Below are 21,652 nucleotides of genomic sequence, written 5' to 3'. Positions count from 1 at the left end.
TAAATGGTTTTCACAAGCTTCTAGTCATTAAAAAAAAAAGAAGAATGAGCATAGCAGGTAAATCTGTGTCTTCTTGTTAGGCAGACCACGTTTCCTTTTTCTGTATCCTCATGCTGCTTCCCCGCCCCCCAGCACACACGTGTGCGCCCCAAGATTAGTGTCAGGACTTTCACACTCTCCCACCTTATCAAACTGCTCTATGATTCCCTTACCACCAGCACTAATCCATCACAAATCTGAATTGGACAGATTCTTCATCTAATGATGGTCTAAAGGTGCATGGTACTTACACTGTACTAGCTCCTGTTGTAAGAGCTTTATAACGGTTAACCCATTTAATTTTTTTTTTTTTTTTTTTTGGTCATTCCACTTGTCTTGTGGGATTTTAGTTCCCCGACCAGGGTTTGAACCCAGGCCCTCAGCAATGAGAGCGAGGAGTCCTAGCCACTGAACTGCCAGGGAATTCCCAAGTCATTTAATCTTACCACAGCCCATAATGGCATTATTTCTGTCAACTTTTTTTTAACAGATGAAGACACTGAGGCAAGGAGAAGTTATGTGACTTACCTAAGGTCACTCAGCTAAGAAGGGGTAAAGGTAGGACTCAGCCTCAGGCTGTCAGGTTCTCAAGCCGATACTCACTATATTGCCTTGGAGACACAGGCATACCTTTCCCTTGCTTGCAGCAAACATTCCAGGTGTTATTTCTCCATCCTCTGCTCTCTGGTCCTCAGGCTCTAGAGAGTTAATACTGACCACACTGCTTAGACTGGATGGCTTTCTGCAGGGGTGTTTGCTCACTCGCATACTCAAGTCCTCAATCAGCACTTACTCCTTATCTCACCCCTCCTTTGTTCATTCACTAGTATTATTTGTGTATATGTCCATATCGGCAGGGAAGTTGAATGTTTCTCTGATGGCCTCCTGCATTTCAGCCATAGTGAGAAGTGCAATAAATAGACTCTGAGCCAGAAGATGAGCGTGACCTGCTGGGGGGCTGAGCATCGGGTAGCTTGTCAGGATACTTCATCTCTCCAAGTCTCACCTAAAACACCTGGAAAGTGAGAGCATTGGATTTCTTTTTTACTTTAGGTTTCATCTAACCTCTTCTGCAATCCCACCCTTCACTACAATGCCTAGAATGGCTCTTTGCATAGTACAAGTACATAATAATTATTCTAACAAATATTTAGAAATCCCTTTTAAAATATCCCTGACAAATTTAGAACATGTGGTAATCAGGAGTTGTAGACTCCCTGAAATATCCTGTAGAGAGCTCGAGGGCTTATTAAAACACGAATGGCTGGAACCCATGGCCAGAGCTGCTGAGTCAGTGGGACTGGGCTGGGGCCTAAGTTGCAGTTCCATCCAGTTCCCAGGTGCTGCTGATGCTGCCGGTGGGGCCCCGCGTCTGAGAATCACTGCCCATAGAGCACTCTCAGAAGAACACATCCCTTCCCTCTGGTTTCCCAGTTAAAAGTGCTTTAATGAGATGGTCCCATCCATTGGTCTGACAGCTTCCATGTGTTTCTTACCCCCTGCTATCTGCATTTTTATTTATTTATTTGTTTGTTTGTTTATTTGACATACAATAAGCTGCATATATTTAAAGTGTACAATTTGATATTTCTTTTCTTGTTAGTAATATATATATGGCAATCCCAATCTCCTAATTCATCCCCTCCTCCCACTTTCCCCCCTTGGTGTCCATATGTTTGTTCTCTACATCTGTGTCTCTGCTTCTGCCTTGCAAACTGGTTGATCTGTGCCATTTTTCTAGATTCTGCATATATGTGTTAATATACTGCTACCTGCATTTTAACAGGAGTCTCTTTTTAAAGACTACAAACATTAATTCACAGGAACAGATCTAGGTCTTGACCTCATATCCTTCTATCTAAGCTGCCTTTTACCTACTGTTGCACTAAAACTGCCCTCTCCCTAGGGATTAGGGCCTCCTGGTTGCCACACACCCAACATCTTAACCACGGCTGGTAACATGAAGGTTAAGGTGTGGATCCATGATGAATAAGGAAGGTCTATCATCATTCTCTAATAATCTATATGGGAAAAGAAGCTGAACATGCACAGATGTATGTATATGTATAAATGAAAACGATTCTCTACACCTACAACATACACAACATTGTATATCAATGTTACTCTGATAGAAAATGAAAATCTAATTTAAAAAGTGTGGGCTCAGGAGGTGGACTGCCTTGTGGTGAGATGGTTCTTCACTCTATACCCAGCCCTAGGCACTTTACTTTATCTGTGCATTACATTCTTCACCTGTAACTGGGTTTCAGTAACAATACCTACCTCATAAGGTTGTTTTAAATATTATATTGGTAAATATTTGCAAAGCACTGAGAATATTCCCTAAAACATAGCACATGCTATGTAAGTTTTTTAAAAATCTTTTTTCCCCAACTTTATTGAGATATAATTGACATATAACATTGTATAAGTGTAAGGGTACAATGTGTTGGTTTGATACATTTTATATTGCAAAATGGATTACCACCTTGGTATTAGCTAAAACCTCCATCCCACACATGATTACAGTTTTGTGTGTGTGTGGTGAGAATGTTTAAGATCTACTCTTTTAGCGATATTCAGGTATACAGTATTTTTAGCTATAATCACCATGCTGTACATTAAACCCCCAGAAGATGTAATCACACAACTGGAAGTTTGTGCCCTTTGACCAGTGTTTCTCCATTTCCCCTACCTCCCAGCCCTTGGGATTCAAACCACCATTCTACTCTCTATTTTTATTGAGTTTGACTTCCTTTTTTTTTTTTTAAATATTCCATATATGAGTAATACCATGCAGTATTTGTCTCTATCTCATTTATTTCACTTTGAAGTTGTCACAAACTGTAGGATTTTCCTTCTTTCTCATGGTTGAATAGTATTCCATTATATATACATATAATATATATATATATATAATTCTGTTATATATATGTACATAGGTATACACACCTACCTATGTGTATATATATGTCACATCTTCTTTATCCATTCACCTATAAATGGACACTTAGGTTCTTTCCACATCTTGGGTATTGTGAATAATGCCACAATGAACATAGGAGTGCAGGTATCTCTTTGATATTCTGATTTCAATTCCTCTGCATAAATACCCCTCAGAAGTGGGATTGCTGAATTATATGATAGTTCTATTTTTAATTTTTTGAGGAACATTTATCATGTTTTCCATAGTGGTACCAATTTGCATTCCCTCTTGTGGTATAGCTTAGAACTTTCCTTGGCTAGATGGCAAATGAACTCTCTCTCTCTATGTGTCTGTATAATAACCAAGAATGCATAATGTGCATATAATAGTACCTCCTACATTTTAAAACTTAAGTATGTGCCGTTACTAAACTTTTATGAATTAAAGTTGCTTTTCGGATATTATTTGACATATATCTTAAGCGTGTGTAACACATGCCAAGTACCATCACACAGATTGCATGATTCTGCTGCTTTAGTACACCTGACATGTTTTTCTTGTACTAATTTCAAACCAATGAATCCTGGATATGTTTGAATGACCACCAGTTGAAGGGGAGGGGAATTTCTAGTTGGGTTTTTATAAATGAAAACATAAAGCTATTTGTAGTTTGACATTTGATGAAAGTCTACTATGATGTTGTTGTCCCAGAAAAAACTCAGTGTTTTGTTATTAAGAAATATAGCTAACAGAGGGTCAGCCTCTGGAAGCTGAGGTACGGGAGCAACATTATGTGCTCATAACAGAGGCATTTATACTTAGTGAATTACGATTCACATCTGCATTTTTGTAGCTTGCTATTCATCAGCCAGGTGGTGCTTTTTCTCACTGGTGAACAGGGTAAAGGATAAGAAACAGAACTGGCTATCAGATCTGTCCTCAGAGATGAGATGGAGCCATGGATGGGTCATTTAGGAAGGGGGAGTGTACAGGTCCACCTTGATGGGAAGGTAGGGTTCAAGGAGCTTCATAATGTTAACACTTGAGTTCAGTAAAGCACGGTGGAGTGACTCAGAGGGTGGTGTATCACAGGGAACATAGTATTTCATTTTGGTTGGTCAGTGGACTGTAGGGCTTCCATTTACAGGCTAGGTGAGGTTCAGGAGCACAGCTGTTTCCTCCAGGGAGGTAGACTGTCAGGTTGCAGTGGGGAGGGGAGTGTGACTCAAGAAACAGAACAGCTGCTCAGACACAGCCCTGTGAAGCACTGATGGCCCTTCAGTATCAGCTCCCGAGCCCTTGGTGGGCATCTTATCACATTCCAGATATAGTGCCATGGACCATGAATGACAGCAACCTTCTACAAAGGTTGCTTGAGGGCTTCGTATAGAACTGGGGAACAGGGGGCTTCACCCCTTCTTGTCCAAGGAGGAATGGTGGTAGGATGAGGTTAGCGAGCCCAGGTGAGGGGAGCTGGAAGGCAGGTGCAAGAAAAGAAGTGAGAGTTGACGGCTGTGTTCCTACTGCACCAGCCTACATCCCATCTACCAGTAGTCTTTTTTCCCCCTTTTTCTTTTATTTCCCAGAGAACAGGGAGCTTTTGCTGAGGTGGGGGGAGGAATGCCCTCTGTGAACTGCTAGCCCACAGAAAATCGGCTGGTTCACCCCGCCTGGGCCACAGGTCTCCGTCCCGATGTCCTCCTTCTTGCTCACTCTCTGTAGCCAGCGGCAGCCTGTGTGGCAGGCAGGAGGAGGGGCTGTGTTCCTTCTCAGTTAACACTGTTCATCACTTCAACTCTCTCTGGAAACAGCTGTCATTTAAAAGTTCACAGAGAAAAGGAATTTTATCAAGGAAAACTACAAAGTGATGGAGTGACAAAGCTTTTAGCATCTCCATCTCTGGCTTCTGTGCTCTTGTCCTGTCATGCTTCCTGGCCTCCCACTCCCAGGAGAGAAAGCAACCCATTATGATCTTTCCCCAAGCACTGCTGTGGGAATCTAATGAAAATGGCAACCAGTGCCCCCAGATTAAGAACTCCTTCTTGACAATGGTGAGACATGACCAAAGCACCAGGTCCCCAGTTACACGTAAGAACCAGGGGCATGCAGTAGAAATATGAAGAAATTTCACTAAAAACAGAACCTCAAAAAAAAGAAAAAAAATGACAGAGTTAGGGTGGCGTGAAGCTTTTTCAGTCTTTGTTGGAAGACTGGCATGTGTGTCAAAAGGATCGGGAAAGTCTGTTTCTGTACTCAGTTCTCGTATACCTGGAGACCCCAGGAGTTGTAAAGGCGCGTTGTGCCCCAACACCTTTCCCTTAAAGCTGTAGAAATGCTAGGAATATGGTGGAACTCCAAGATGTAACCTGAGCCTTGAGGAGCGTCCGTGGGGAGCAGAGGGCTGACCTGGCTTCACCTGGGAAAATGAGAAGAAAAGCTCACACATTCCTAGGTAGAGGCTGTGGTCAAAATAGCTCTAAACTTGGATTCAGATTCTGGCTGTGCCAGTAGCAGACATATTTAGCTTCTCTATTTGTCTCTGGATTGGTGTCCTTATCTCTAAGGGCAGACGGAGCTAGATTTCATTCATTCATGCAGCCATTCATATTTATTGCCAGTCACTGAGCTTTAATATGGAAGTATAAAGATAATGTTATACAATCCCTGTCACAGAGGAGCTCTCAATTAAGTGGAGGAGACAGATGTTACTGATACTTATAAAAGCATATGTAAAGTACCATAATAAATGTACAAAGTGCTATTGGAAAACAGGGAGGGATGAGTTGTACCAGGAATAGAGTTGCAGTCGAGTAGGCAATATGTAAATCATGTCTTAAGAACAGAACTGCCTACAATTGCCTATCTTAAGCATGGACCAAGTTTAAAAGCCAGAATATATGGGAATGGCTGGTATTTTGGGGAATGAAAGTGTTTAGCTATGACTAGAATATACTGTGTCTGGAGGCTTGTAAGAGAAGCTGAAAAAGATGGGTTCAGGTTCACCTGTAAACAATCTCTTATGACAATTCTTGCTATTCTATTGGCTATGAAGACACATTGGAAATTGTAAATAGGAAATTTGGATTGCACGCAGTCTGAGCAGGGAACATGGAAGCACAGAGGTGAGTTCTGAGGATGCTGCAATGCAGGAAAGAAATGATGAGGGACTGAATTTTTAAATGGCAGTAGTGATAAAAATGAACATGTCTGAAACATAATTAAAATATAAGAGCAATAGAATTTAGCAATTGATAGAGAGAGGCAAAGGAGGGAAATGAAGGTTTCAGCGTGGTGTGTAAAGGTGTGGGAGTTTTAGCCTGGGTGTCCAACTTGGACAGGAGGTTTAGGGTAGGAGACAGGAATTTCATTCTGGATGGGAAGGCTTTGAGGACTTCAGTATGTAGGTCTGAGCATGTTGAGATGTTGCTGTTTAATGGATGATTGGAGACCTGCATCTGGAGCTCAGGGGAGAAAGAAATATCTAGGATTCCTTACAGTAGCAGGGCTTGGTAAAGCCTTAGGAGGAATGAAGTCCTCTAGGGAGGGCTTCTGACAGGAGAAGAGAAGAAGAACAAAAATAAAATCAGGGAACATAGAATTTAGGTCTGCAAATCACTGACCAGAGCCTTTACCTCCAAGGCAAACTCAATTCCCTTTAGCCTTATGTTCAGGCCAAGTTGAGAGCTACCAGGAGAAAGGCTATCTCCTCTGCACTCCTAGTACTGCCTTCCCAGTAGGGCTTGCATCCAAATCCTCTACATCCATCTAGTAAATATCCTTGTAAAAGATAAAAGTTGGGTGGGGGGGGGGGGTAAGCCAGAGAAGGTAAAGAGAACCTTCAGACTGTGATGGAGATCTGACCCCTGTGAAGGAGAGAAGGAAGGAAGGAGGATTGGATAGGAAGCACCTCAGAGTACAGCACAGTTCCAAGAAAGATTTGGCCAGAATTATGGGAAGTCTTTATCCCACATCTCAGAGGAACAGACTCACCTGAATTCCCCCACCATTCCTAGCCATTGCTCGGAGGAGCCTGCAGGAAGCGAGGCCTCAGCAGGGACTCTGCAGTTGATCCAGAGGAGTGACAACTGGGCCCATCAAACCAAAAGCCTCCCCAGAGAAGGAGATCCTAGTGGCACCTTTCATGGCCACCATAGATGCCCTCAGTGACTCAGTGACACTTCCTAAATGTTCTACTGGCACTTATTGTCCAAACCAGTCAAAACTCAACATGTACAGCCTTGCACCATTGTTAATTATCTCGCTTCGTGTCCACCCAACTAGGTTATAAACACTTCCTTAAAAATCACTGCTGTGTCCTTAACTCAGGGACATCCAGGTATTCATCATAATAAGAACTGTGTTATTTTCATTACTTGAATTTATCTGAGAGTTGTAACAATGGGAGTTTTGACCTAGGAAGTTGGGATGAGGGAAGTTAAGAAAGAATATGATTTGGATGAGGAATTCCACAGATGTCACAGTGAGGCAGGGAGAACTAGAGAGTGGGAAGCAGACATACCATGAAGGAAAGCAGACATTAGGGCCTAGGCACATGCATTTGATAAGATGAGGTCCAGGTAGGCAAACAGAACCCCACGTCCAGAGAACATGGTGGAAAGTGCTGGTCTACGGCAAGAACTAGCATGGAGGGGGGTCCAGCAAGATATAATGGATGGGAGTTTGAAGTAGAAATCACTGCAACTCTTTTTTTGAGAACTAACCTTTCTACCCAGAAGGCAGTTTTCCTACACCATCTCACACTTTCTTAACCCTGGTTAATTGAACCAGAAGAGACACCTGTCTCAAGCTGAACCTTCTGGGAATTTTGAATCAGGGTTCAGTAAATCTAATTAGTTGAATCTTCCTTGAACTGAACTGACATGTTCAAGACAGGTCTCTTGGAGACTGCTGGGGCGCTCATGTACACTAGGAAGCAGGCGAAGTGGCTTGCAGAAAGACTAAGATGTGTCAGGCATTCAGAGACGAGCTGAGATGAGAGACAGCATGACTCCAGAGAAGAATGAGACTGAGAGTGTAGTTGCCTGGACTCCTGAGACATTTCCATCCCTGAACCTAATCCTGTGCCCCATCACACTATGTTATGAGATACCCCACCAACCTTAGAATAAATTCCCTATTCTTCTTCTTTTTTTTTTTTTAATTTTGTTTATTTATTATTTTTTTTGGGGGGGTACACCAAGTTCAATCATCTGTTTTTATACACATATCCCCGTATTCCCTCCCTTCCTTGACTCCCCCCTCCTCGCGTACCCCCCACCCTCCCCGCCCCAGTCCTCTAAGGCATCTTCCATCCTCGAGTTGGACTCCCTTTGTTATACAACAACTTCCCACTGACTATCTGTTTTACAGTTGGTAGTATATATATGTCTGTGCTACTCTCTCGCTTCATCTCAGCTTCCCCTTCACCCCCTGCCCCCTCCCAAATCTCGAGTTCTCCAATCCATTCTCTGTATCTGCATCCTTGTTCTTGTCACTGAGTTCATCAGTACCATTTTTAGATTCCGTATATGTGAGTTAGCATACAATATTTGTCTTTCTCTTTCTGACTTACTTCACTCTGTATGACAGACTGTAGTTCTATCCACCTCATGACATATAGCTCCATCTCATCCCTTTTTATAGCTTAATAATATTCCATTGTATATATATGCCACATCTTCTGTATCCATTCATTTGTTGATGGGCATTTAGGTTGCTTCCATGTCCTGGCTATTGTAAATAGTGCTGCAATAACATTATGGTACAAGTTTCTTTTGGGATTATGGTTTTCTTTGGGTATATGCCCAGGAGTGGGATGACTGGATCATATGGTAGTTCTATTTGTAGTTTTTTAAGGAACCTCCAAATTGTTTTCCATAGTGGCTGTACCAACTTACATTCCCACCAACAGGGCAGGAGAGTTCCCTTTTCTCCACACCCTCTCCAACATTTGTTGTTTCCAGATTTTGTGATGATGGCCATTCTGATCGATGTGAGGTGATACCTCATTGTGGCTTTGACTTGCATTTCTCTGATGATTAGTGATGTTGAGCATCTTTTCATGTGTTTGTTGGCCATCTGTATGTCTTCTTTGGAGAAATGTCTATTTAGGTCTTCTGCCCATTTGTGGATTGGGTTATTTGCTTTTTTGGTATTAAGCTTCATGAGCTGCTTGTATATTTTGGAGGTTAATCCTTTGTCCGTTGTTTCATAGGCAATTATTTTTTCCCATTCTGAGGGTTGCCTTTTAGTCTTGTTTATGGTTTCTTTTGCTGTGCAAAAGCTTTTAAGTTTCATGAGGTCCCATTTGTTTATTCTTGATTTTATTTCCTTTATTAGATCAATAGAATAGAATAGAGAACTCAGAAGTAAGCCCAAACACATATGGGCACCTTATCTTTGACAAAGGAGGCACGAGTATACAATGGAAAAATGACAGCCTCTTCCATAAGTGGTGCTGGGAAAATTGGACAGCAACATGTAAAAGAATGAAATTAGAACACTTCCTAACACCATACACAAAAATAAACTCCAAATGGATTAAAGACCTACATGTAAGGCCAGACACTATAAAACTCCTAGAGGAAAACTTAGGCAGAACACTCTATGACATACATCAAAGCAAGATCCTTTTTGACCCTATTCTTCTTAATCCAGGTTGAGCGGGATTCTTTTAGTAGCAGCCAAATAATATCGACAGAGACAGATATGCTCAAGACACAAACAGGAAACTCATAAACATGCAATGTGCAGAGATACAGGTAAGCAAGAGGTTAGCATTAGGAAAATTGGGAAGACTAGCCCGGATAAGGTAGGTTTTAATCTGATAACTAAATAGGTAACCAGGTCAGAGACTAAGCATATAGGAACTAGGGTATAGGGTGGAAACTTCATCACAGGAACAAGACAGAGAAAGTTGGTTATTAGGAGTCAGATAAAAAGTCAGAGGCAGACTAAGACCTTTTGATCTATTGAGGATGAATTCATTCATGCATTCAGTAAGAGTTCTTGGGTATCTTCTACAGTCGAGGGGGTTTAGTGTGTTAGTAGACTGAGTTGGGGGTTCAGTGTACTGTGGGGTGGACCTAGCCCAGGAGTGGAGACCGTATGGTACCTGCTGTGGAGAAGAGAAGGCTCAGAGGGCAGAGTCAGGAGGGCACCTGTCAGCTCGTGATGTGGAGTGGATGACTGAATGTTAGAATTTGGAACATTCTGGTAGTAAAACAGACCAGGAAGAAGTTGAAACCGAAAACTCAGAAAGTAACTCCTTTCAAGGAGCAGCAGAGAGGAAGGTAGGGCATGAAAGAGTGATTCAGAATGGGACATAAGAAGGTGTCAGACCCACAGCTTATCCATTTGCCTGTTTCTCCCAGGGCCCTGGTGACGGGTGATGAACGCATAAAAAATACCTCTTGTGCCTGTTTAGGCTGAATGAACTGTTTTATCACACACCTGCTCTACTTTGCCAAAGTTAAAATTTTCAGGAGGATTTGGAAAGCTGTAGATTCTAGCCTTTCCTAATTCAATTCTGTCTTACCAGATAGGCAAGACTAGATTCCTTTAAAGTAAATTCAGATCCACATCTTCTGGTTAAACCTTGAACCCTCACATACTTGGAAGAAGAAATATAGTAGAGGAAAAGGAGGTAGAGGGAAGGATATAAATGAGGAGATGCCTCATAATCTGTTGCACATATTGGAATAAAATAGTCAAACACTTCATCCCCTGTGATCTCCTTCTCTACCTCCCACTGATAATTTTAAATATCCTGTAATCATAGGTATTACTTTTCATAAAGACCCCAAAATCACTTCTCCAGTGAATGTCAGGGACTCCCCATATAGTCCATTATTTAACCTTGATAAGATGACCTAAAATATAACCTAAACATTGACAAAATAGGAGACATGCTGCTGGCTTTGGTTTCTTTTCTCATAATCTTATTTCTAGTGTGATTGTTAATGGTATTAAATAGAATCAAAAGATCTAAGGCCGAGTCAGAAATTTCTGCCTGGCTTCTGACTGGCCTTATGGGGAGCAAATTATTTAACCTCCCCAAGCTTTCATTTCCTCACCTGTAAAACAGTATATGACACACAACACTTGCTCTAGTACCATGCTGGGTGATTTTAAAGACCATGTATAAAAACTAATGAAATGGTACAAACATCAATGGAAGGTGGCCAGGTCCTTTCATAAATCACATAGTTGAGCAAAGAATCTGTATCAGAACCTAATTTTTCTCCTCACTAGCTCTGTGGCCTTTGACAATTCACTTGAGTTCCAAGTCTTGGTTTTTTCCCCTTGTGAAAGAGATGTGATAATATTCTCTGTTTCATATAATTTTTTATGAAGATGAAAATGACATATGTATACTAAAGTATGAAGAATAGATTAGTGATTACAATTCTTAATAATATCCAAGAATAGAATAATGATATTATTTTGATTATATTTTCTTATTATAAAAGTATTAATGTAATTTTAAATTGGTATATCTATATCAGATTCTTTCAAGATACCTTTTTTTAATGAAAGCACTCTTTTAAAAAATATTTTATTTATTTATTTGTTTATTTGGCTGCTCTGGGTCTTAGTTGCGGCATGCAGAATCTTTTAGTTGTGGCATGGGGCTCTTAGTTGCAGCATGTGGGATCTAGTTCACTGACCAGGGATTGAACCCAGGCCCCCTGCATTGGGAGCACAGAGTCTTAACCACTGGACCACCAGGAAGATCCCAAGATTATTTTCATAGAGATTTGTTCTGATGTCTGTGGCAGAGTCAGATTTAAATGAGACATAATCACTTAAAAATGAAACATGAAATTCAATTGCAGATGAAAAATGAGTGCATCCTTAAAGCAAAGATCTTTCATGTATTTCACTTATTTTATATATATTTCACTTTTAATAAAGTCTTTTAGAAAACAAAATTGTTATAGTCCATTTATATTCATAATTTATCAGTTTAATACTTTTTTGAATTGAGAGAAATATGGATTATATATATATATATATATATATATATATATATATATAAGGATAAGGTTATAATAAAAGTGTTTGGTTAACCAAATATGATTCAGCTTTATATTGAGATTGTTACCACTCAGAAGAACTCCTTTTTTTGCATTTTTTAAAAATAAAAATATTCTACATTTATATTGATTCAATTCTAACATTCTTTAATCTTTTATTTCCTCGCAAGATAATAGCTGGAGAAACTGCTGTGTTTTGCCTACAACTGGCCACAAGGGATTTTGAAAACCAGGAGAAAACTATTTTAACTGGAGATTGTTGCTATATAAACCCACTGGTGAGGAGAACTGTACGATTTCTTGGTATGTGTTCATTGAATTGTTTTAATTGTTGCTGAAATAATGTTTATGTATAAGCTAACCTTTAAAATGACCAGCATTTTAACCAGGTTATATTTTCTTTGAAATGTTTCAATTGGTTTTAAAAATAAATATTACGTTATTATTTTCTCTCCTGTTTTGCAAAACTCCACTACATGGTATCATTTCTATGCATATTATTTTAAGGAAAACAAATCCCACCACACTTGGATATTTAATATTCTAAAAGAAACTAAAAATTACATAATTAAAAGAAATGATTTACTGTGTTTATTAAATTTCAGAAACAATGCTTAGGTAGAAATGATAATCTAGGTTGGTTATCGAACATCACAAAGGACAAGAAAAACAGCTGGACAAATAAAAGAAATGTTGTTATTTGTTAATTATCATAAGTAGCACTCCATGGATTATTTCTGAGGTGGTGTTTTTTTTTAATACAACAAAAATGTATCGGTGATTTTATTAGGAGACAAGATTTACTGATACTTTAAATCTCAAGTTTTAACACTAATGCACATGGACACTGATGAATTACTGAAAATCATCTCAATTCACTAGACATTTGGAGAAGAGAGAGTTTTTAACTGAAACAAAAGTTAATTATTATTATTATGTATTTCCTGGCTTTATCAAATAAGAAAAAAATACATCTATATATACTAAATAACATTTAAGACAAATTCTGATCAGTATTAAGAATACTGTAACCCTTCAATATATTTCTCATATTGATGGGAACTAGATGAAGACTTTGGAGATAGTATATAGATCACCTAATCTATATATAAACCCACCAAAGACTAATCAAATATCATCATGCCTTTCAATCTCTCTGGAGACAAAAGGTCTTCATATCTAAGACTGTTCTTTTTATTTTCATCAACTCATACATCCCTACAGACCTCATTTATACTTTTGAAAGGATAGCTTTTATATGAAATTTTTTAAATAAATTTTTACTTTATTTATTTATTGGCTGCGCTGGGTCTTCGTTGCTGCATAGACTTTCTCTAGTTGCAGCGAGCGGGGACTACTCTTCGCTGCAGTGCGTGGGCTTCTCAGTGCAGTGGCTTCTTTCATTGAGGAGCATGGGCTCTAGGCTCACCAGCTTCAGTAGTTGCAGTACATGGGCTTATTAGTTGTGACTCACGGGCTCCAGAGCACAGGCTCGGTAGTTGTGGCACACGGGCTTAGTTGCTCTGCAGCATGTGGGATCTTCCTGGACCAGGGATCAAACCTGTGTCCCCTGCATTGGCAGGCGGATTCTTAACCACTGTACCACCAAGGAAGTCCCTGAAACTTTAAAAGTTATATTTTTCACATGCATCAATACTGTGTTCTTGACCAATTTAATCTTTGCATGAGAATCATTTAATAACAAAATAAGCAATAATATACTCAGAACTAAAGAATTTTGATGAAGTTGAACCTTCCTAAATATTGTTAAATTATATTATGCCTCATTAAGTAAAATACTTTTATCATTTAGACACATATTTCTAAAGAATATACAAGCATACCTCCAAGATATTTCAGCTCATTTCTAGACCACAGCGATAAAGTGAATATCGCAATAAAGTGACTCACATGAAGTTTTTGGTTTCGCAGTGCATATAGAAGTTACATTTACACTATATTGTAGTCTAAGTGTGCAGTAGCATTGTCTTAAAAAAATTCATACCTGAATTAAGAATACTTTCAAAAATTGCTAAAAACTGCTAACCATCACCTGAGCCTTTAATGAGTCATAATCTCTTTGCTGGTGGAGGGACTTGCCTCGGCGTTGATGGCTGCTGACTGATCAAAGTGGTAGTATGTGAAGGCTGGGGTGGCTGTGGCAATTTCTTAAAATAGAACGGCGATGATGTTAGCCAGTGATTGACTCTTCCTTTTACAAAGAGTTTCTTCGTAGCATGCGATGCTGTGTGATAGCTTTTTACCCATGGTAGAACTTCTTTTGAAATGGTAGTCAGTCCTCTCAAACCCTGCTGCTGCTTTATCAACTAAGTTTCTGTAATATGCTAAATCCTCTGTTGTAATTTCAACAGTCTTCCCAGCATCTTCACCAGGAGTAGAGTCCGTCTCAGGAAACCACTTTCCTTGCTCGTCTGTGAAAAGCAAATCCTCATCCATTCAAGTTTTATCATGAAATTGCAGCGATTCAGTCACATCTTCAAGTTCCACTTCTAATTCTTTTGTTTCTACCACAGCTGTAGCTACTTCCTCCACTGAATTCTTGAACCCCTCAAAGTCATCCCTGAGAGTTGGAATCAACTTCTTTCAAACTCCTGTTAATGTTAGTACTTTGACCTCTTCCCATGAATCATGAATGTTCTTAATGGCATCTAGAGTGGTGAATCCTTTCCAGAAGCTTTTCAGTTAACTGTGCCCAGATCCATCAGAGGAATCCCTATCTATGGCAGCTACAGACTTATGAAATGTATTTCTTAAATAATAAGACTTGAAAATCAGAATTACTGCAGATCCATGACCTGCAGAATGAATGCTGTGTCAGCAGGCATGAAAACAACGTTCATCTCATTGTACATCTCCATCAGAGCTCTTGGGTGACCAGGTGCATTGTCCATGAGCAGTCATACTTTGAAAGGAATTTTTTTTCTGAGCAGTGGGTCTCAGCAGTGGGCCTGAAATATTTAGTAACCCATGTTGTAAACAGATATGCTGTCATCCAGGCTTTGTTGTTCCCCTTATAGAACACAGGCAGAGTATATGAACATAACTCTTAAGGGCCCTAGGCTTTTCAGAATAGTAAGTGAGCATTGGCTTCACCTTAAAATCACCAGCTGCATTAGCCCCAAAGAAGAGAGTCAGCCTGTCTTTTGAAGCTTTAAAACCAAGCATTTTCTTCTCTCTAGATCTGAAAGTCTTCCAGTAGGAAGCTGTTTCATCCCTGAAAATCTGTGGTTTAGTGCAGACACCTTCCTTAACCTGAGCTAGATCTTCTGGGTAACTTGCTGCAGCTTCTACATCAACGCTGGCTGCTTCACCTTGTACTTCCCTGTTATGGAGATGACTTCTTTCCCTAAACCTCATGAATCACCCTCTGCTAGCTTCAAACTTTTCTTCTGCAGCTTCCTCACCTCTCAGAGTTGAAGAGAGTTAGGGCCTTGCTCTGGATTAGGCTTTGGCTCAAGGGAGTGTTGTGACTGGTTTGTTCTTCTATCCAGACAACTAACACTTTTTCTCCATATCAGCAGTAAGGCTGCTCCACTTTCTTATCGTTTGCGTGTTCACTGGAGGAGCACTTTTCATTTCCTTCAAGAACTTTTCCTTTGCATTCGCAACTTGGCTAACGGGTCCAAGAGACCTAGCTTTCAACCTGTCTCCACTTTCGACATGCCTTTCTCACTAAGCTTCATCATTTCTAGTTTTTAATCGTGAGATGTGTGACTCTTCCTTTCACGTGTACACTTAGAGGCTATTGTAGGATTTTTAATTGGCCTAACTTCAATAATATTGTGTCTTAGGGAATAGGGCGGCTTGAGGAGAGGGAGAGAAATGTAGGGAAACGGCTGGTTGGTGGAGCAGTCAGAGCGCATGCATTTATCAGTCAAGTCACTGCCTTACATGGGTGCAGTTCGTGGTGCCCCCAAACAGTTACCATAGTAACATCAAAGATCACTGATCATAGATCACCAATAATAAGTATAATCACAATGAAAAGCTTTGAAATATTGGGAGAATTACTAAAATGTGACATAGACACACAAAGTGAGCAAATGTTATTGGAAAAATGGCGCAGATAGACTGGCTCAACACAGCATTGCCACAAACCTTCCGTTTGTTAAAAAAAAAAAAAATGCACTTTCTGCAAAGCCCAGTAAAGTGAAGCTCAATAAAATGAAGTCTGCCTTAATGGCACAAAGTAACATGTGCTTTTAAGTCTCTGCATGTATCTTCTTATATGATTTTGTAAAATATTTAGGAGTGTTTGATTTGTTTCTTGTTTCCTTGTTTATCAAGATTTGGATGTTTCTAGTTATAATAAAAGGGAAGCTTGTGAGCAAAGCATTTCTGCATAATAGGACATCACTCTTTATAGTGACTTTATTCTGGAGATCAGCAGAGTGGATACACTCATGGGATCTCAGGGTATCTTTGTAGTCCACTTCAATATTGGCCATGGGCCTGATGCACTATTTTAATTCTAAAGCACATTTGGGACTTTTACAAGTATCAAGAGACATTTCCATATCCTTATCAAATATTCCTCTCTACTTTAAAGAGGAAAGCTTATCGTACCAGATAAAAAGAATGGTTTGGTTAAATAAAATGAGTACATCTTAGCCTAGATTTCAAGAGAAGGGAGATGAAGGCTTACCATTTGGACTCCCAAGCTAGGTCATGAGATTTGGAAAGAGAGAGTGTCTACGATAACATTTTATTGACCTTTGTTCTCTTCCATTTCTCTGCCTCTGCCAAATTTCTGATTTAATAACATTTATTTGTATGACTCATGGAATGCTGGTAAGATGTAAAGAAAGTTTTTCATTGCTTCCTTGTCAATTTTTTCAACAGAGAACTAAGGTCTTTGTTTCATTGTGGTTTGTATACACATAGAGTTTTGCTGTGTGCAGGTTTGGGTGGAAGAACCTTTCATAATGTTACATAATATTTTGAAAATGAAAAGGATAGTCACGTAGCTAATCCTGGAAAATTACTTGACCATGATGATTTGCGACACAACTGCCAATAGTAATATAAAGGCTTAGGAAACAATCCAGAGATATATGACAAAAAAAAAAAAAGCATCTACTTATTATCATAGAATTATATGGCTTTTTAATGAACCAACTGTTTAGGAAGTATTATTTTGGCATAGTTTTAAAATCTCCTGATGGATTTTGTTACCCAAAATTATAAAAGAATGGATCTTTACATCAATACCACATCCTGGCAGATTGTATCTATAAGTTTATTGACAATAATACCAAAGGATTTATTTTGCCTACCCTATCTAAGTAGAAAGACAAGTTTTGGCAATAATGACCAATGACATTGAATTTAGAAAATACTTCTGGTATTTGAGTAAATTGGCATGTTCATTACAAAAGAGGGAAAATTTATGTACTTAATTTTATACCTTCAGGTAAACAAAGCAAAAAATTTTAATACTGTGAAGATAATTTAAAAATTATAATCTAATTGCTTTATTATTTACTAAATTGTCCTAAATTTGATAAATTGAAACTCAAGCCATAAAAGATAAGGTGGGACTTAGCTGTTATGTGACTTTTAAAAATGTGTTTCCGATGGAGATGTACAGATTAATCTGAAAACATTCTGCTTTACTTAACATTTTCCATGATATTTAAATGAAGACTGATGGCATTGGATTTTGCTGCTAATTGGCACCTCCAGCTGAGTTAATATCAGTTTGAATGAGCTTAGGAGGCATAATCAAAGGGAGACGATTGCTCTGCTTTATGTTAGTAAGATAAAAAAAATTTTTTTTCAAAAATAGGGAAAAAATAAAGATTGCTAACATTAGCGGAAGGTGATAGACTGAACCCTCTCCAGGGAAACGCATCTCCACTTAAAAATCACATTACCCAAACACAGCCTTAGAATATATTTTATTCTTTTATGTCTTATAAACCTGCCATGCATAAAAATGTAGCCAGTGGTAGACAGCTCAATATGTTAAATAATTTAACACTCCCACAACTTCAGAAAGCAAAGGGAGGAGCTGGAGGGAGTGAAAGGGAAGGAACCACATGTATGTAAATATGTATGTACGTGTGAACTATTTTATAGTTTCTAAAATATTTCCACGTTGGTTTATTGTAAATTGAACCACAACAAACCAAACGGTTAAAATGGTGTGTTTTCTTCCTCAGGAATTTATACGTTTGGACTGTTTGCTACAGATATCTTTGTAAACGCTGGACAAGTAGTTACAGGAAATCTGGCTCCACATTTTCTCGCCCTGTGTAAACCCAACTACACGGCACTTGGGTGTCAGCAGTACACACAGTTCATCAGTGGGGAAGAGGCCTGCACGGGCAACCCGGATCTCATCATGAGAGCAAGGAAAACATTTCCATCCAAAGAAGCGGCTCTCAGTGTCTATGCAGCTATGTATCTGACAGTAAGTAAGGATTAGAAGCCATTCTTAGTTTGTCTTTCTGGTAATTCTGCCAAAGCAGAAATTATTTCTCCCTGCCGTAATGGGAGTCATATTAACAGCTTTCTGTAGGCCATTTAATTTATTTTTAGTAATAGCTGTTTGGACTGTGAGTAAAATTAAGTCAGTTGACTCTCATGAGATTATGTGTGGGTCATTGGTTGTATTAAAAAATATAGCCATTAGCATTTCCATTTGAGAATATGTTTGTCTTTATATTAAATAGGGCTTAATGGAAACAAATTTGTTCTATAGCAGTCCCCATAGACTTGTAATAGTGCAATTAAGAGAACTGCCTAGGCTCTTAGCTGCCTACTCAAGTTTAATGTTCTCTGGTGAAGATGGAGAAAGAGGCCCTCTTTTCCTAGAAAATTCTTTTGCTATTGGTAACTATATCATCTTAATATCTCAACCAGTGTTTTAAAGTTTTCTCATAGGACTAACCAAAAGGCCCTGATAAATCATATATATTTTCTTTATTCTTGAATATTTGCCATCATTTTAGTAGTAAGAGTCAAGCACTAAGTGCAGCTATCTTAGCACATTTAGGTGGGTGGAAGTAAGCAGTCCCAGGTGAGTGCATCAATGACCGGCTGGAGTAGGAAGGAGGGCAGCCCTGGCAGGCAGCCCTTGATCCCAGTGTTTGTATCCATCTGTCTTTCCCTCTCTCTCCAGCATCTGCCCGGCAGCCGTAAAGTTGGACTCCAGAAGTGTACTTTGTAGGCTTGTCCATAGCTACAGTAAGAAGTGCAGGAGATTTTTCCTTTTGAAGTTCTCCTGTCCAATGGTGCCAGTAACTACTGCCAATTTCAACTCATTGACAAGAGATCTCAGGAGCAATTTGAAACCAAATTTGATAATTTCTAATTACTTGAAAAAACTCAGAATTATTTTTACCCTCAAAGAGCTATTTGATTATGGAAATGTTTCTAATGCTCCTAATGCAGTCTTGTCAGTTTATCTCTAAAAGAGAGAATATTTCCTGTGACGCCTGTGCTTGAGATTGGAAATAAAGATTACTAAATAAAGGACAATTTAAGAGAGGAACTGTGGCATCGGACATAAGATTCACAATGGTAGGGTAAATTCGGAGGTCGTAAGGGTGTGTGCATTTTAACACTTTCAAAGTTTTTAAGCCAAGCTAATTGACAACTCACTGCCTAAACTTTCAAAAAATTCCACCAAGAAAATTTTTATAGAGTTAAGGATCAGATCCCATCCTATCCATTTTCTCTTATGACTTCCGTACAATTTTCCAGTTACAACTCCCTTCTTACCCTCACTCTGCTCCCAGCTGTGTTCCTCTAATTTCTCCTGGTTTCTTTAACCCATCAGCTTTGCTTTCTGCTACACATGTTACGGTACTTCTAGACTTGATGTGAAATCTGATCCATGCGTTTTCCTTCCTAGTTCCTAAATTGCTTGACTGTGTGTTCCACCTCTCCTAGAATATGGAGCATTCAGTCTTGATATGAAGATTTAAAACTGGAGCGAATTGGGAGCCATAGAATACTTTTCATTCCTTGTCTTCACATCTAAATCTGATGTTTGTGTTTGTATCTGGGTGTGAGTTGTAAATATAACTGCATATACACATGTGATCAAGTCAATGACTTGAGACAAATTCCAGAATACTCTCTGACCCCCTAATACTGTTACGTGATTATCTTAGCAGTAACATGAATGTTAGATTTTGCTGTGCAAAATCTACTAACACATTCACTGGTGGTGAATGTGTTACTAGAGTGAAATACATGGTCTTTTTATCCTGCCAGAATGGTGTATCTACAGGCAACTTCTTACCTGTTTGTTTTTTTTTTAGCAACTTACTTAAAGGCATTTATTTAAGCTACTTCTGAATTATAAGCCATACTGTTCTAGTTTGTAATAAACACTTGGAGATGTTTTAATAATAATTATGATTATTATTAGCAAACATTTATTGAGCATTTGCTGTGTGCCAGGTACTAGTGCTTTACTTTTACTAATTTATTTACTATGTTACTAGCTCTTATTTATGTATTTTAAAATTTATTCTTTATCATTATTGTTATTACTTGTAATAATTGATTATTTGTATTAATTTATTGAATCCTCATAACAACTCCTTGAAGTATATACTATTATTATAACCATTTTACAGATGAGAACGCTCAGAAAGTGAAGTAACTTGCCCAGATCCGTAGAACCACATGTTTTCCTGGCTACAATGATTCCAAATGCTTCAGAGAGGGAATCATTAAATTATATTAGCCCTAATTTGTATGTGGTTAGCTGAATTCCCTCCTGGTCCTTCGTAATGTCAACATCCATAAGACTTAAAACCGAAGGTCCAGATGGTAGAGAAAAAAAAATTAATAACACTCTAGCACTCGGAAATCTTCTATCGTTAAACAACAGTTCAGCCTAAAAGTCAGGATTCCTGCTTGTAATTACATTGAAGAGTACTGCTGTCTTTTTAACAATAGATGCTGTTCTCTGCTAACTGTTTTTCTCTCTTCTCCACCACCTCTTTGTGTGTGTGTAAGTGTGGGTGGCTACTATGGCAACTCTGAATATAACTCCTACTGCAAACGGAGGCAGTACAGTCAGGATTTGCTGTTATATTTGAACCTGTACACATTTATATTTCTTCCCAGCTTCACTGGAGACACCTTGCAAAAACTTTATAATAGAAACGTTGGGATGTTTCAAACTAATACAATCTTATGAAATGCTTGCCAGAATTTTGAAGTGTAGGTAAATAGGGGAAAACAGCCGTATATTCAGTATTCTCTGTGGAAATAGGCTTATTGCTATATTTTGGAAGAGATATTTGTTTAATGTGGTGGAGGTGTTATAAACATATGTAAACACATAAATAAAAATAAATGAGCCCTATTAGGAAGCATGCGAATAAGAACTGAAGGATATTTTCCTGATGCTTCTCTTTGTGGCCTAGTAAATAAAATTAAGGAACTTGAACTCTCCTTTAGCATCTGACTTTAATTAAGGCTTTGGGGATAATTTGATCACAGAGCTGTTCTCTTTTGCTTTACTGAGAACTTTCAGGGAAAAAAAAAATCCTATGCCTATTTTTGCAAATGCTGTCAGTTTCCCAGGAAAAAATTCTAAAAGTTATTTAACCCTCAACCATGAAATTCATAATTCAGTGTTAAGTTGCGTTAGAATAATACT

General features: G+C 38.8%; 1 protein-coding gene across 1 annotated transcript in view; it reads left to right on the top strand.

Annotated features, from left to right (window-relative positions):
• PLPPR5 (phospholipid phosphatase related 5) overlaps positions 1–21,652 on the top strand; it is a 110,473-nt gene that overhangs the window by 29,600 nt on the left and 59,221 nt on the right. Inside the window, exons 2-3 of the mRNA XM_057748287.1 lie at positions 12,174–12,306; positions 18,189–18,439. Coding sequence (XP_057604270.1) covers positions 12,174–12,306; positions 18,189–18,439 — 384 coding nt within the window. The remainder of the gene's footprint in view (positions 1–12,173; positions 12,307–18,188; positions 18,440–21,652) is intronic.

The sequence above is a fragment of the Hippopotamus amphibius genome, chromosome 1, assembly GCF_030028045.1.
Source record: "Hippopotamus amphibius kiboko isolate mHipAmp2 chromosome 1, mHipAmp2.hap2, whole genome shotgun sequence".
In the NCBI taxonomy this organism is placed as follows: domain Eukaryota; kingdom Metazoa; phylum Chordata; class Mammalia; order Artiodactyla; family Hippopotamidae; genus Hippopotamus; species Hippopotamus amphibius.
Note: the sequence above shows the minus strand (reverse complement) of the source record. Positions and strands in the feature narration are given on the sequence as shown.